Source organism: Falco punctatus (genome assembly GCF_963210335.1).
Source record: "Falco punctatus genome assembly, chromosome: 4".
Classification (NCBI taxonomy): domain Eukaryota; kingdom Metazoa; phylum Chordata; class Aves; order Falconiformes; family Falconidae; genus Falco; species Falco punctatus.
In genome coordinates this window covers 74,396,607-74,409,208 of record NC_137583.1, presented here as the reverse complement: position 1 = coordinate 74,409,208, position 12,602 = coordinate 74,396,607, and the positions used below count along the sequence as shown (strand labels likewise).

At 38.2% G+C, this 12,602-nt stretch overlaps 1 protein-coding gene across 16 annotated transcripts in view; it reads right to left on the bottom strand.

The window, feature by feature from the left end:
• The window catches only part of ADAM22 (ADAM metallopeptidase domain 22), a 148,010-nt gene that overhangs the window by 26,935 nt on the left and 108,473 nt on the right, over positions 1-12,602 (bottom strand). For 8 of the 16 annotated variants that reach the window (XR_013927841.1, XM_080385539.1, XM_080385547.1 and 5 more), the window contains exons 18-27: positions 12,346-12,426; positions 12,075-12,125; positions 11,717-11,780; positions 11,070-11,175; positions 9,871-9,987; positions 8,995-9,163; positions 7,962-8,070; positions 6,912-7,002; positions 5,581-5,598; positions 2,528-2,722 (exon numbers count right to left, since the gene is read on the bottom strand). Coding sequence is in view for 15 of the 16 variants with exons in the window: in XM_080385539.1 (XP_080241665.1) it covers positions 2,528-2,722; positions 5,581-5,598; positions 6,912-7,002; positions 7,962-8,070; positions 8,995-9,163; positions 9,871-9,987; positions 11,070-11,175; positions 11,717-11,780; positions 12,075-12,125; positions 12,346-12,426 (1,001 nt within the window). In the remaining variant the exon portion in view is untranslated. The remainder of the gene's footprint in view (positions 1-2,527; positions 2,723-5,580; positions 5,599-6,911; positions 7,003-7,961; positions 8,071-8,994; positions 9,164-9,870; positions 9,988-11,069; positions 11,176-11,716; positions 11,781-12,074; positions 12,126-12,345; positions 12,427-12,602) is intronic. The other 8 variants (XM_080385550.1, XM_080385551.1, XM_080385540.1 and 5 more) reach the window with 2 other exon arrangements.

Genomic DNA, 12,602 nt, shown 5'->3' with positions numbered 1-12,602 from the left:
TCCAGCTGCGCTCCTCTCAAGGTTTTTTTATCTCACAGTCAAGCACATCCTGCCTGCAGGCTGCCCACTCCCTCCCGCTGCTGCTGCAGGAGCCTGGACTGCTTCCCTCACCCCACTGCTGCCGGTCTCAGGGGCCCAGGAGTTTGTGATGAGCACTCTCCCACTCACAGCTGTTAGCTCCAATGGAGGTGTAATTTTGCTTCATTTTTGCTGATTTTGAATTTCTATTGTACTTTGCCAGCCAGTTACCGCAATATATACTTCTAATGCTAAAGCCAAAGCCAGAAACAATCTTTATAGCCAGGTGCTTGGTGCAAACTAAAGCTTTTCTTTCCTCTTGTAGTCCCTCTAAGAGCCAGAGATGTGTGTGGCAATGTCCAACACATCAGGCATTGCAACTGGCTCCCTCCTATTGCACCAGAGGTGCTGCTCAGCTGTTTGCCATGAGATCTACAATTATTTCTGAAAAACAAGAGTAAGTTGAAAACTGGTCAGAATAGATAGCTTATTTATTACAAAAAAGTTTTGCTGAAAGGAACTATTTATGTGGTTTCTAAGTCTGGATACTCTTGCATTTTCCAGTCTCTGCTTTCCTTGGAAGGCAGGCATCTGAGAGATGTTCTTCAGCTTCTAGAAGACCAGGCTAATCGCCGCCACAGTGAACTAAGCCCAGGGTTTCATTAATTCAAACCTAATTACAGCATGAAAGGGCTGAGAACCAACAGATCCAGTGACAGATTATTTTTTTAAAAAACATTTTCTCCTCCTAAAGGTCTATTTTCAGGTTCAGGATTGTCTTGCTATATACTGGGTTTGGTGTTTGCTATTTCGTAACAGCAAGAGTTATCAAAAAGTTATGTCTTAATCCTTGAACATCCTCCGAATACCAACTAACACTTCATAGTGCTTTCCAGCATGGAGAAGCCCAGGCAGCTAATGGCCCAGTCACTCTAACATCTGCCAAAAGATGCCATCCATGTATGCACACTGAGCAAATCAAAACCCGCTTGGAAGGTAGGAAATAGCACTCTGGGCATTCAAATGGAAGGACTATGTCAGCTCCACCACAATGTTAATGGAATATTTGTCAGACTTACTTTTCCAGACTTGACAGTGGCACAACATACCTGAACTGGTGCTGGGAAACAACAAAACTCTCTAGTACAGACAGACCTTAGAAACCATTAGCTTTTCAGAACAAATAATAAATAGACGCACATGATAGAAATGAAATATGAGAAGACAGATACTGAATGGGAGAACGAACACATTAAACGACATTCATTTTAAAAGACACTTTTTTTTCTTAACTGTTTTTTCAACCTGCTTACACAAAGCTATGGAAACTTGCTTTCTCAATGCTTTTTTCAAAATTTTATCCAAATGAGAAAAGATTCTTCAACACAAATAATGCACCATTTAAGATTAACGCTTGCTCCCTGAAAAAAAAATAATTCTCCATTCACACATCTAAAAAGCTTAATTTAAAAATTAGAAATCATTAATTAATCACTACTACAGTTTTCCTAATAACATATTCAAACAGACTGAAATAAGTTGCATATAGAATCAGGCTGCTATATCCAAATAGCAAATGTTACTGCAAATATACCCTTTCCATACATTTCCCTTTACTTTCTTTGAAACTAGAACAAAGAGAATGGCTTCATCAGCTGTGCAGTTACAGACTGCTCAGTGTGACAAGAACTGAGCTTCTTACGAAGCAGTTCAGGATTGTCTATCCCTCCTACAACATAGTGCTTCTCATAAATTGTTTTAAACTGACAGCTGGAGATTTTCACAATTAAAGGACTTCTAACCGCAAAGGGATGGTGAGCATCATGACCTAATGATCTTAGAAATTACAAATGACTCTCAATGCTTTTCAATGAAATTTCCATTGTAAAATGTTGATGGGGTTTTTTAAGTAACTGGAACAACAACAGAATTAGTGAAATCTGATTAAGGGCAAAATCTAATGGTTACTCTTAAAGGCAAGCACAAAAATACAGAAAGTCTTTGTAGAATTATTTTCTAAGATAACAATTTCTGACCTTTAAGTATACTAGTCTAGTAAGTGGAATAAAATGCAAGCACTATTATCTTTAATGTGAGACAGCACAATTATTATCCAGAAGTCTAGGTCAACTCAGTGAATTAGTGACACTGACAAATAAAGATATAAAAATAACATTTATATTGAACATTTTATGTTTATAACTATTATTAAAGCAAGACAGTGTTCCTTTTCTTTGATTACATGACCATGATTAAAAAAAACAGTTGTGGGTATTTTACTAATTATTTTTTTGAGCCAGCAATTACTATTACAGTCTGCTTGAAAACAATTCTCAAGCAGGGAGATCATGAAAATCTGATTAACTGAAAATTGGTTTACAATAAAAAACTTATTTATTTTGGTCTAATTGTAATAACTAGCAGCTCAGTGCATGTGAGAAAAATCAGTAATCAAAGCACAAAGGATGTTATTTCAAACATTGCACAAAGAAAGAAGAAAGAATCAAACCTGCTGCAAAACAATGAAATGTTCTGACTAATGGAATAATGGGTGATGGAACAGGTAGAAATCTGAAAATGCGACAGAAAAGCAGACCTCTTCTTAGAACTAGATGCAGAGTTTGTGCTGACTCCAGGAGGCATGTCGCTATAAAAAGAGTCGGCCTCTCCAGGCTTTTTTACATAATCTCCCTGGGGTATTTGTCTAAAGTATAATAAACATTGTAGAGTCAGAAAACATGACAGGAACCAGCACACACACAAACATGCACAAATGTGAGTTTAAAAGCAAGTGGCAAGGATAGCGTTCCTTGAGAAAACCTGTTAACCACACACAGTAAGCCTATTAATAAATAATTCAACCATCTGAGAGATTCCCACATGCTTCTGATATGTGCAGAACAGTGGATTATGTGGTTTTGGTATGGGAGAACAAGGAACATTTCACTGATAAACGCTGATCACAATTTTTAAAGTGAATAGTTTGTGGTTCTTGAGGCATTGGATAACCAAGTTCAGACATTTCAGATGACTCATCACACTGGTTGCAAAAAGCATCCCCAGGTGCAGTACGAGTACCGCAGCCTGAGCTGAATGCATGCCTGCGTCAAAAAAAGAGTTCAGGAAAAGTGAATGCTTTTTTTCCTTCTGAGGTAAGTACTTTTCATTTAAATTTTGTGATCATTACGGAATTCATAAACAGCAACCTGTTGAGTTATTTAAACCACATGAGGAGGAGAAAAACCTCCAGTTTATTAACTGTTTTCTTGTGCAAGGGAACTAACACCAGTGTCAGAGGCTCTCAGCTACTCCTGATTACCACAGTAGACTCAATCTGCAAGACACAAGAAAATAATGCCACACCTATCTGACAGCAGTTTATCCTCCTCCAGTACTAAAAGCTTGGTTATGGTGCATAAAACTACCTATGCATTAGAAAGTCCTAATCAAGTTATGTGACTTTTTGCAGATAGTGAATTCATTGCCAGCAGAAAAACTGTCATGCAAATATTCCAGTTACAGTTCCACCAAGTTGAAAAATCCTCCCTAGAACAAGTAGCTACTTTGAGAGCTGACTATATCATAATACCAGAAACTTAATTATCTATTCAGGCTTGCACTTTCCAAGGCCTTTTTGCCTCAGTCTGCTCCTATTAAGATGTGCATTTATCAGAAGGTTGATTCACATTCAGATTGTGTCCAACTACAGACCTGAACTGGGCTCTCTTCATGCTGTATCTGAATTTCTAATGCCTCTAAAGTATTTAAAATATATAATTATACAGCACATAAATCATTATCACAGTACTTCCACACTATTTCATCTAACACTTCTCCAGTCTCAGTTCTTGTCCCATTCCCCAGCTGGAACATGGGTGTATTCAGAGTTGATTCACTGTGGGCAGCTCTGCTTCCCAGGGTTCCTCCAGCACACTCTCTCTCAGTACTTCATCAGAAATAAGTTCTCCCATGTAGCTGTGCCCTTATAGCCACACCATCCCAGCTGGCAGAACCCTTGCTAATTGGCTTTTTTTTTCCCATTTACTCATTTCAGTTCTTAGTAATACCAAGTATCATTCCTTACGTAATGCTCAGAAATACCTCAATGGCTTGTTTTCATCTTTATTTAAGGAGTAATAATAAACAATTAATAATAAAAAGACACTCTGGTGGATGTCTGATTTTTCCATTTATGGATCACCCCTTGTAAATATTCAAAATTATTCTATTTAGATGTCAAGCCTACAGAACTTCATTTTCTGCATGAAGAAGATTTAGTTACGAAGTATCTCCATCATCTTTAAAGTGATGGAGCCCTCCGTCACTTTCAAAAGCTTCAGCTCATGCTGGTTTCCACTCTTCCCATGCCCACAGACACAGCTGCAGACTGACTGCTTACTCACAGCTCTCTGTCCATATACTGATTTCTGGAGATGAGGGAATTTAAAAAAATTAGATTCTCTAATACTCCAGCGTGAACATGCATGGGGCTGTCTCTTTCTGTATTTCAAGGTTTTGGCTGCTCTGTCCTCAGCCAACACTGCAACATCCACAGTATAATGAGTGACTTGATGGCCATGTTAGTCTGCAATTACAGATACATCACACTCCGCTAAGCAGCACCAAACCCTGAAATTCTGTCTTCCTTGTGCTGGGTGACATTTCCTATCCATCAGCCTCTCCATAAGGCTTGACCTCCATACCTTTGGTTGTTTCCTATTACTGTTCCTGCCACCTACCTGACCTTGCAGTACACAACCAGCACTCGGCAGCGCTTTTCTGCTTTTTGCAAGTATTTTGAGCCTGGCAGAGAAAGCGCTACACAGGCAGGGGAAATGGAGAACAAGCACAACAGGTAGCGGCAACAAAGCAGCAGCTTGGACCAGGAGGCAGTGATACAGGTAGAAAACAGGGGAACTTGAGAAACCCTCTAATGTGTGGAGGACAGAGAAGAAGGAGCCAACTCCTTCCCAGATGACTCATCTGCCTGGCAGATGGCTGATCAAAGGGAGGCGGTCTTCCAGGCGCCAAACCCAAGTCACTAGGAACTGTTTGGTTTTTGGCCACAAGCTTGAAATGATGAAAGTTCAGTCCTGTGCTGAAGATGGTATCATGCTTTAGCTACAAATCAATCAAGCAGGCTGGCAGGAAAAAATAGGCTCTTCATTCGCACAGCAATTTAACTGCGAAGAAGCTCCAGGAATGAATTTGTCTCAAAAGGCTCCTGCACATCATGTTAATATTAATTATTCAATTCTCAGCCTCTCAAGAACACTTTCATCTCTAACAGATTTTCAGTCTCTCTTATTGGAAATATTCTCCTGTTTTCCTAAATAAAATAGTCTATCTCAGAAGTAAACATTATTTTTGCTACCGAGTCCAGTGAAATCAATATTTCAAGTAATGTATTCATAGAATACCAGTTTCATATATTCAAGCAAATATTCTTTACAATATGATAATTCAACACTGTATTTTCTTTATAGCATGTAAATGAGCAAGAGAGAAGAAAAGCTATTTTCAGAGCTTTCTAAGATACATTCCATTACTTTTATCACATACCTCTGTCTTCTGTAGTTTCTTTCCATACAAAGAGAAGAGAAAGAAAGAATGATTTATCAGTATGCAGGTATACATGGTCAGTAAGAGAAAAAAAAAATAAAGAGAAAAGCAATGTAGGCAGAATGAAATTTTTGCTCAAAATATTTCTACAGAAAACACTTCTAAAATAAACAAACAGTAATTCAGAATAAACAAGGAAAATATATTCATGTTGATGGCTAAAGTCAATGCTGTGTTGGAGCTGCAGTTCATGATGAGTTTAAATGTATTCACTGTGAAGCTGCCAGTGAAAGGTGCCCTCTTGCTCTCCACCTCCAAGAACTAATCCCAATGGCTAGATGTGATCTCAAAATGAGCCCTTAATTTTCAGAGTTGTACTCAGAAGTCCAGATTGCCAGATGCTGCCAGAAGCTGAGGATGATATACCAAGACAGCATAACCTATCTTTCTACTATACTAATCTTCAAGCTTTTTTCCAAATGCTTCTTTCCTTACGTATTTCTGAGCTGCTCTCAGCCCACCTCAGTCTAACAACCAGCAGGGGATGTGACAGTTTGTTATGCCAAACTGCTGGGACCCTGTCTCAGCTACAGCACTGCATGAAGCTGAACCTGCCCTGCCCTCCAAGCATACCAAGGATCTGTGCAGGAGGACTTCAAAAGCCACTTACCCAAACACAGGTGACAAAGTACCTTGAATCTTTTTATAATACATACAAAAAACCCCTAAACCACTCTGGTTTTAGAGGAAATTCACAAAAGGAGAAAAACTGAAAAAGATCAGTCAGGCTAAAATAATCCATTTTGGCTCTCAGTGCGCAGAACACTGACAGTTCTGCATCAGGGGAGAACTTGCAACTTATTTGCAAATTACAGATTTCTCTCTTACCGAAATACGTGCCTGAATTAATTTCAGGTTAAGCTGACTGAATATAAACATCTGTTTAAGGAAGCCTATTGTTTAGTGCTTTACTGACTGATTGAAGGCCGATCTTGCCAAATTTATTTCATCATTAGGAAATATTTATAATTGAATCAGACTATTCTTGTATTTCATTTGTCAGATACAGCAAAATCACAATCTGATCGTCTACAAAAAAAAAAAGAACTAAATAAGAAATAAATTTCAAACCCAGATCAGGCTCTCCAAAACCACATACACATGTAAGAATTGCTTGAAAAATGCTAACACTATAAAAATGTCATTATATAGATATAATCCAATATGGATTTTTTAGATTATGTTTGAATTGTTCTTTTCATAACATAATCAACTATCAGATGAAATACACATATTTTTAAACTGTATTAAGAAGAACACAATTTACTTACTTGTAACCCCAACCAGTTATTCCTAAAACGAGAGCCAACACTAAAATGGTGCCAGCAATAGCCCCTATTATTATATTTGTGCTAACAACACCTGGAAACACAAGAAAGGGGAAAAATACACAGGGTTTTAGGAGAAAAATACACAAAATCAGTAAATGCACTGTCTTTCAAAAACCTGCTTGGACAACTTGCACTAGGTTGATGAATTGTAACCAATAATAAAATTTTGAAAGATAGCACGGACATAAAAAGATCATTTGTAAATCAAGCTCTGACCTCTGTGTCCATTTCCCTTTATTGAACACTTGCTACATGGGAAAGTTGTGTCAGGTATGCCAATATAACTTTATCAATACTAAACTGCTGTAGCTTACATCCTTACAACCTGCCTAGCAAATACATGCTTACATTGGAATAAAAGTGACTGGTTTTGCTCAAATCCCTTCCATAGCTGAATAAATATAACCAAAAGAGACATTCTGGAAGATGGTAAAGCTGTCCCCCCACAAGGATTTATAATGAAAAACATTTACACCCTCATTTTTCCACAATACATCTTTCTCTTGTATGCAAGCCTAAAGATGAATAAAAATTTTCACTCAAAAAATGTGAAAGCCTAAATGTTGTTTGCCAACATTCTGCATACTGCCCATGTATAAAAAATTTACTCTACCAGTCATGCAAGTAACACTGCCTTTCCATCTAGATATGAGAAGTCCCAGTAACTTTCTGCTTGACCTGTTCTATCAATATATTAATAAGGCCATTCAGGTGATTGGGACAAGCAAGGTACAACCAGCCTCACTGGTACCAGTCCTGAGAGGTGTACTGAGTGCTTGCAAGCAGCACCGCTCGCATCTAGCCCCAGTTCTGAGACCTCAATTCACAGACACCAAGTGCTTGTGCTGTGGGAAGAAGGGAAGGGAATGAGGCTCCTAATGGTGCACTGTGCTGTATGCTACCTAAAAAAATAGGATATCTAGTTTTGCATAATGAATCTTCCTCAAATCCAAGATTTTCCAGTTATTGGTAAAAATGGTAACAACATACCTTTATTGATGGCATCTTTATCAAAAAACATATCATCCTTGATGCGAGAACTGCAATCATCTCCTCCCCAGAATCGGTCACAGACACACTTTATTTCATTGCTACAAACCTGCAGCCAAACATGTAGCTCAGAATAAAATCATAAAATCAATGTATTCACGTAATTAATACCTACAGTATAGATACAGTCTGCCTGCAAAATTTTGCAACACATTTTTAATATACAGAAAAATTAATGTATATCAGATATAAATATATTATTCTACTTTTATATATAAATATATGTAATATCTATTAAGCATATTAATGTATTTTAATGCAATATATTTAATAGAGCCATTTATAATTGCTTTGGGAGACTCTGAACCTCAATTATTTTTATTTTTTCAAAATATGAAGTGCTTGATTTCAGATTAAAAAGGGAGTTCTAACGCAGTATAAAAGACAAAAGACATTATGAGAGAACAACAACTTTGATTTCAGCTCAGCCATAGGACCTGGACACTGTTTCAAACTGAAGGACAAGGGGACTTGCCAGGGTCATGGCAAAGCCATCGGCTGTGCACTGAGAGCAGAGAAGCGAGCACTAGCCAAGAGACAGCTCACTGCCCTCTTCACTAGGTCAGCCAACAAAACCCAACAACTTTATGAACCTTCTTGGCTGCTGACACAGTAAAGAGGGAATTAAAAAGAGCATCTGGAAGAACAGAGACACAGGCTTCTCAGGTCACGAAACCTTTATGTTCTCCTGTACATTGCCTGAGGAAATATGAAGTGATAGCAAAAGAAATGATTGATAAAAAATTTTTAAAAACTAACACATGCTTACAATGGCTCATTGTTTAAGATGCCTTGATTGGTATGCATTATGTTTACTTATGTGCCTCCTTCCCTTTTCTTTTACGAAAGCTTCTCTAGCATAAAGACTTCCAGAGTCACACTTCTGGCACCCTAAAAGGTCTAGCTAGTATACTACACAACACCAGGTACTCAGCAAAAACAGAAAAAAGGATTAAAGAGTACAAGAACATACACCATGTCCTGAACAAATTTCGCTGTCTGTGGTGCCTGGGCAGGTACTGAAGTTGAAGGCCTCGGTGGGGAGGCAGCGATGCTCAAGGCACACCATGTTCGGCCCACACGGTGTCCCGTTCTCCACATAGCCCAGGTCTGTCTCCTCATCGAGCTTCACATGGCCACCACTGCAAGACAAGCAAGGGGACCCCGGTGACTTGTGCTGTGATTAGATGGGACTGCTTGAGAAACTGGGCTCTGGGCTGCTGCCTTTATTTCTGTCTGCATTATATGATGCCCAGGACCAGGAAAGAGTAAGCACTGGCTTAATTTTATCTCACTGGTTCTAATGTGAAACAAACAAAACCACAGTATATCTACATGAAATAAATGTAATGGTGAAAACAAAGACCATTTTTCCAGTGTGAGAACTAGTGTTAGATAAAACACCGAGTTTACTTGTGCGGGAACTTTATTTTATCTTACAGTTGTGTGAAGCTATAAGAACACACCAGGTCTATAATTGGGAATCAGTTAACTTACGGCAACGTATTAAGCTGCCAGTTAGCTTTGGCAGTACAGGCATATGTCTAAATATTTTACAAACATTAAGAAATGTAAAATCAAGAGACCAGAGAAGAGGCATTACAACTCTACAGGCAAAATTAACTACTACACAGAGGGGACTGCAAAACAGCTGCACTCCTCACATGCAGCCCATTTCCTGAAGCTTAACAAAGGTTGTTAATAATAATTGCTGGAATAATGACTATGCATTAACAGGAAGAAAATAATTAATGGAAACAGTTGTTCTCCACTTAGGAAGGAGAAAGCTGCTTTTCTATGCAAGATGGATATTGATTGTCTCTGTTCTGTTTTGAGGACTTCCAATTACCTGCAATTGTAGACTTTTCCAAACTGCAAGATTGATGATGTGATTTCACCATCAAGTTCTCCAAGTCTGGGCACACTGGATATATTGGAGCATAGAAGGTAACCACAAAGCACATCCCTGTATTGAGAGAATGAACAGATACTCACCAAAAACAAAACTGAATTAAAATGGATGATCAAAAAAATATGGCCTTCTTCACTTGCTTTGTAATGTGTTTGTTATTCCTTGCCTTTCTCCCACTGACAGTAACTCCCATAAATTTCTTGTTTCCCAAGAAAATTACTCTCCTCAGAGCTTAGACTAGGAAGTCTTTTTCATTATATATTATCAAAAATGCTCTGAGTAATAGCAAGCAGAGAGCTGTCAAGAACAAGCCATATCAAATTGATTTAATATCCTATTAAGATACAGTAACTGGCCCATAGAGGAGAAGCAGTATATACTGGCTTTAAACAAACTCTCAAATGGCACACATGTAAGGGAACTAGAGACATCAAGTTTAATTCAGCTGTTGAAGGAACTTTACGACTCATGTGGAGACTTGTGCACCATCAGAACAGAGGGGTCGGGCCTCTCCCATATTACTGAATATTTTTTACTCATGGATTTGTAATGAAGCAAAAGTAACATTATGAAATCTGCACAGAAAGGTGGGAAAGGACATTAGTTCACTTGCAGGCACAACTAGAATTCAAATGGCATTGACAGAATGGAGAACTCATCTGAAAAAACAAGGTGCGGTCTGATAAGAAACAGTAAAAGGTTCAAAAATAGGCAGAAGTCATCAACTACATAAATACAGAATGTGAAACAATGGTTTAAGCAGCAACTTGTAGGAAAAGATGTGGAAAGTTACAATATGATGAAAACTGAACACAACTTAGCAATGCAACGGCACAGCATAACAGGTGAACACCACAGGCTTCTCTCCTCTGTGCTGCTAAGCCTGACAAAGAGCACTAGAAGCACTTTTGGTCCAAGTGCTACCAAAATTCAGATGGTGCTCTCTTGTCAGAGATCACCTCCTCTCAACACTCCAATCTCTATAGAATTTCCTGCTCTAAGGAAGCAGAACGTCTAAGGTCTGCAGAAGGCGGCCAGACATCTAATCCATATAGAGGCTTTTTTATGGCAGCTAAAGAACTGGATCAGGGATAAAAAAATCTCATACCAGTTGTTTTCTAAATGTATCAACTTACTGTTTATTGCACTGTATCCAAGAGTCCTTGTCTCTTCCACAGTTTCCTTTCTCAGTCCCTTCAATATTCAGCTTCTCATAGCAGAACCTGTCAGCAGCTGTCACTTCTAAAAACAGAAACAGATGTCTTCTAAGATGATGAAGACTTTTAAAGGTCAGGACCTGGGAACCGGGGATGCACAATCAAACCAAGCAGAGCTCCCCAACCTGTGTACTGTGAACAGCAGTACCAAGGTCTATAGGTGGCCTGTGAAATCCTGCACAGTGTTCTCAACAAAAGGTTTTATGTTGGCACCACAGGACTGTTATAAAATTTTGTTCAGATTGACTAGGGTTTATTGGTCAAAAATGTCCAGAAACCACTGAAATAAATCAATAAATATGAGTACATACTCCCTAGGTGGTAGTGAATAAGAACTTAAAATTAAGACTTCAGAAGAATCACCAGTAAAGTTAACCAACACTAGAGAAAGAGCTGGAAAAGAGAATGGAAAGACAAAATGAAAAGGGAAGAGAGCGAAGAGTGACATACAGTCTTAGCTGGTTTTAATGGCTCTGAATATGCCTCTTCCATAATTTTTCTTAGCTAAGACAATCTTTCGAGCCACATGAACAACCACCAACTTAGAAACAATAACATTCACTTACTTTCACCCCAGATATATTTACACTGCCGGTCCCTGGTTTTACATCTTCCCCCAAAACAAATACCCTAGGAAGAAAGAGATACAGAAAAGTTTCAAATAACTTGATTTTCCAAAATATGTATTTGTTTAACATACAGATTTGTTCTATGCTTTCTACTGAGGCAACTAATAAGTGATTCTACCTTCTGTTCATTTAAATGCTTAGCTCCAAAACATGACTAGCACCCAAAACTCAAGAATCTTAGCAGAACTGTCCCAGGAGACTTCCAAAGATCTATAAAATCTAAATTAAACCAAAATCTACAAAAAGCAATCTATAAAAGCAGAAAGAATGTAAAACAAATAGAAGTGCTAATTACCTGCTTGTTATCACATGAATATCCATCCATTTTATGAATATTGGGAGAACACTATAGAAAGAGAAAATAACTAATAGATCATAGAGCAGACAAGCAAAAGTATACAAGTCATATGGTAAATTATTTCAGTACCATACTGTTTTTTTCAGTAGCAGCAGGTTTAATGTAATTTTTATACATCTTACCATACAAAGCAGTAACATTCTCTCTAGTGACTGAGAGACTACAGGTAGGTTTTTTTAATCTCTTGGATAGAAGAAACAAAAATCACCTGACTGGAGTTTCCTGTGCAGTTCTCTGCAATATCACAATCATTCACCGCTTCTCGGCACAAAACTCCTTTAGGTTCAAACTGGAAAAAAAGGACAGAAAATTAGAGTCTTGGTTTCTCCATGTCCTGCCTTAAATTCAACGCTTCCTTAGAGTTTTAACTAAAATAAAAAATGGGAAATCTTCAGGTGCTGACTGAAGTGGGAAGACTTTCCCTGGTGCAAGCACTGGACCACTCAAGCCACCAGCCATTTACTG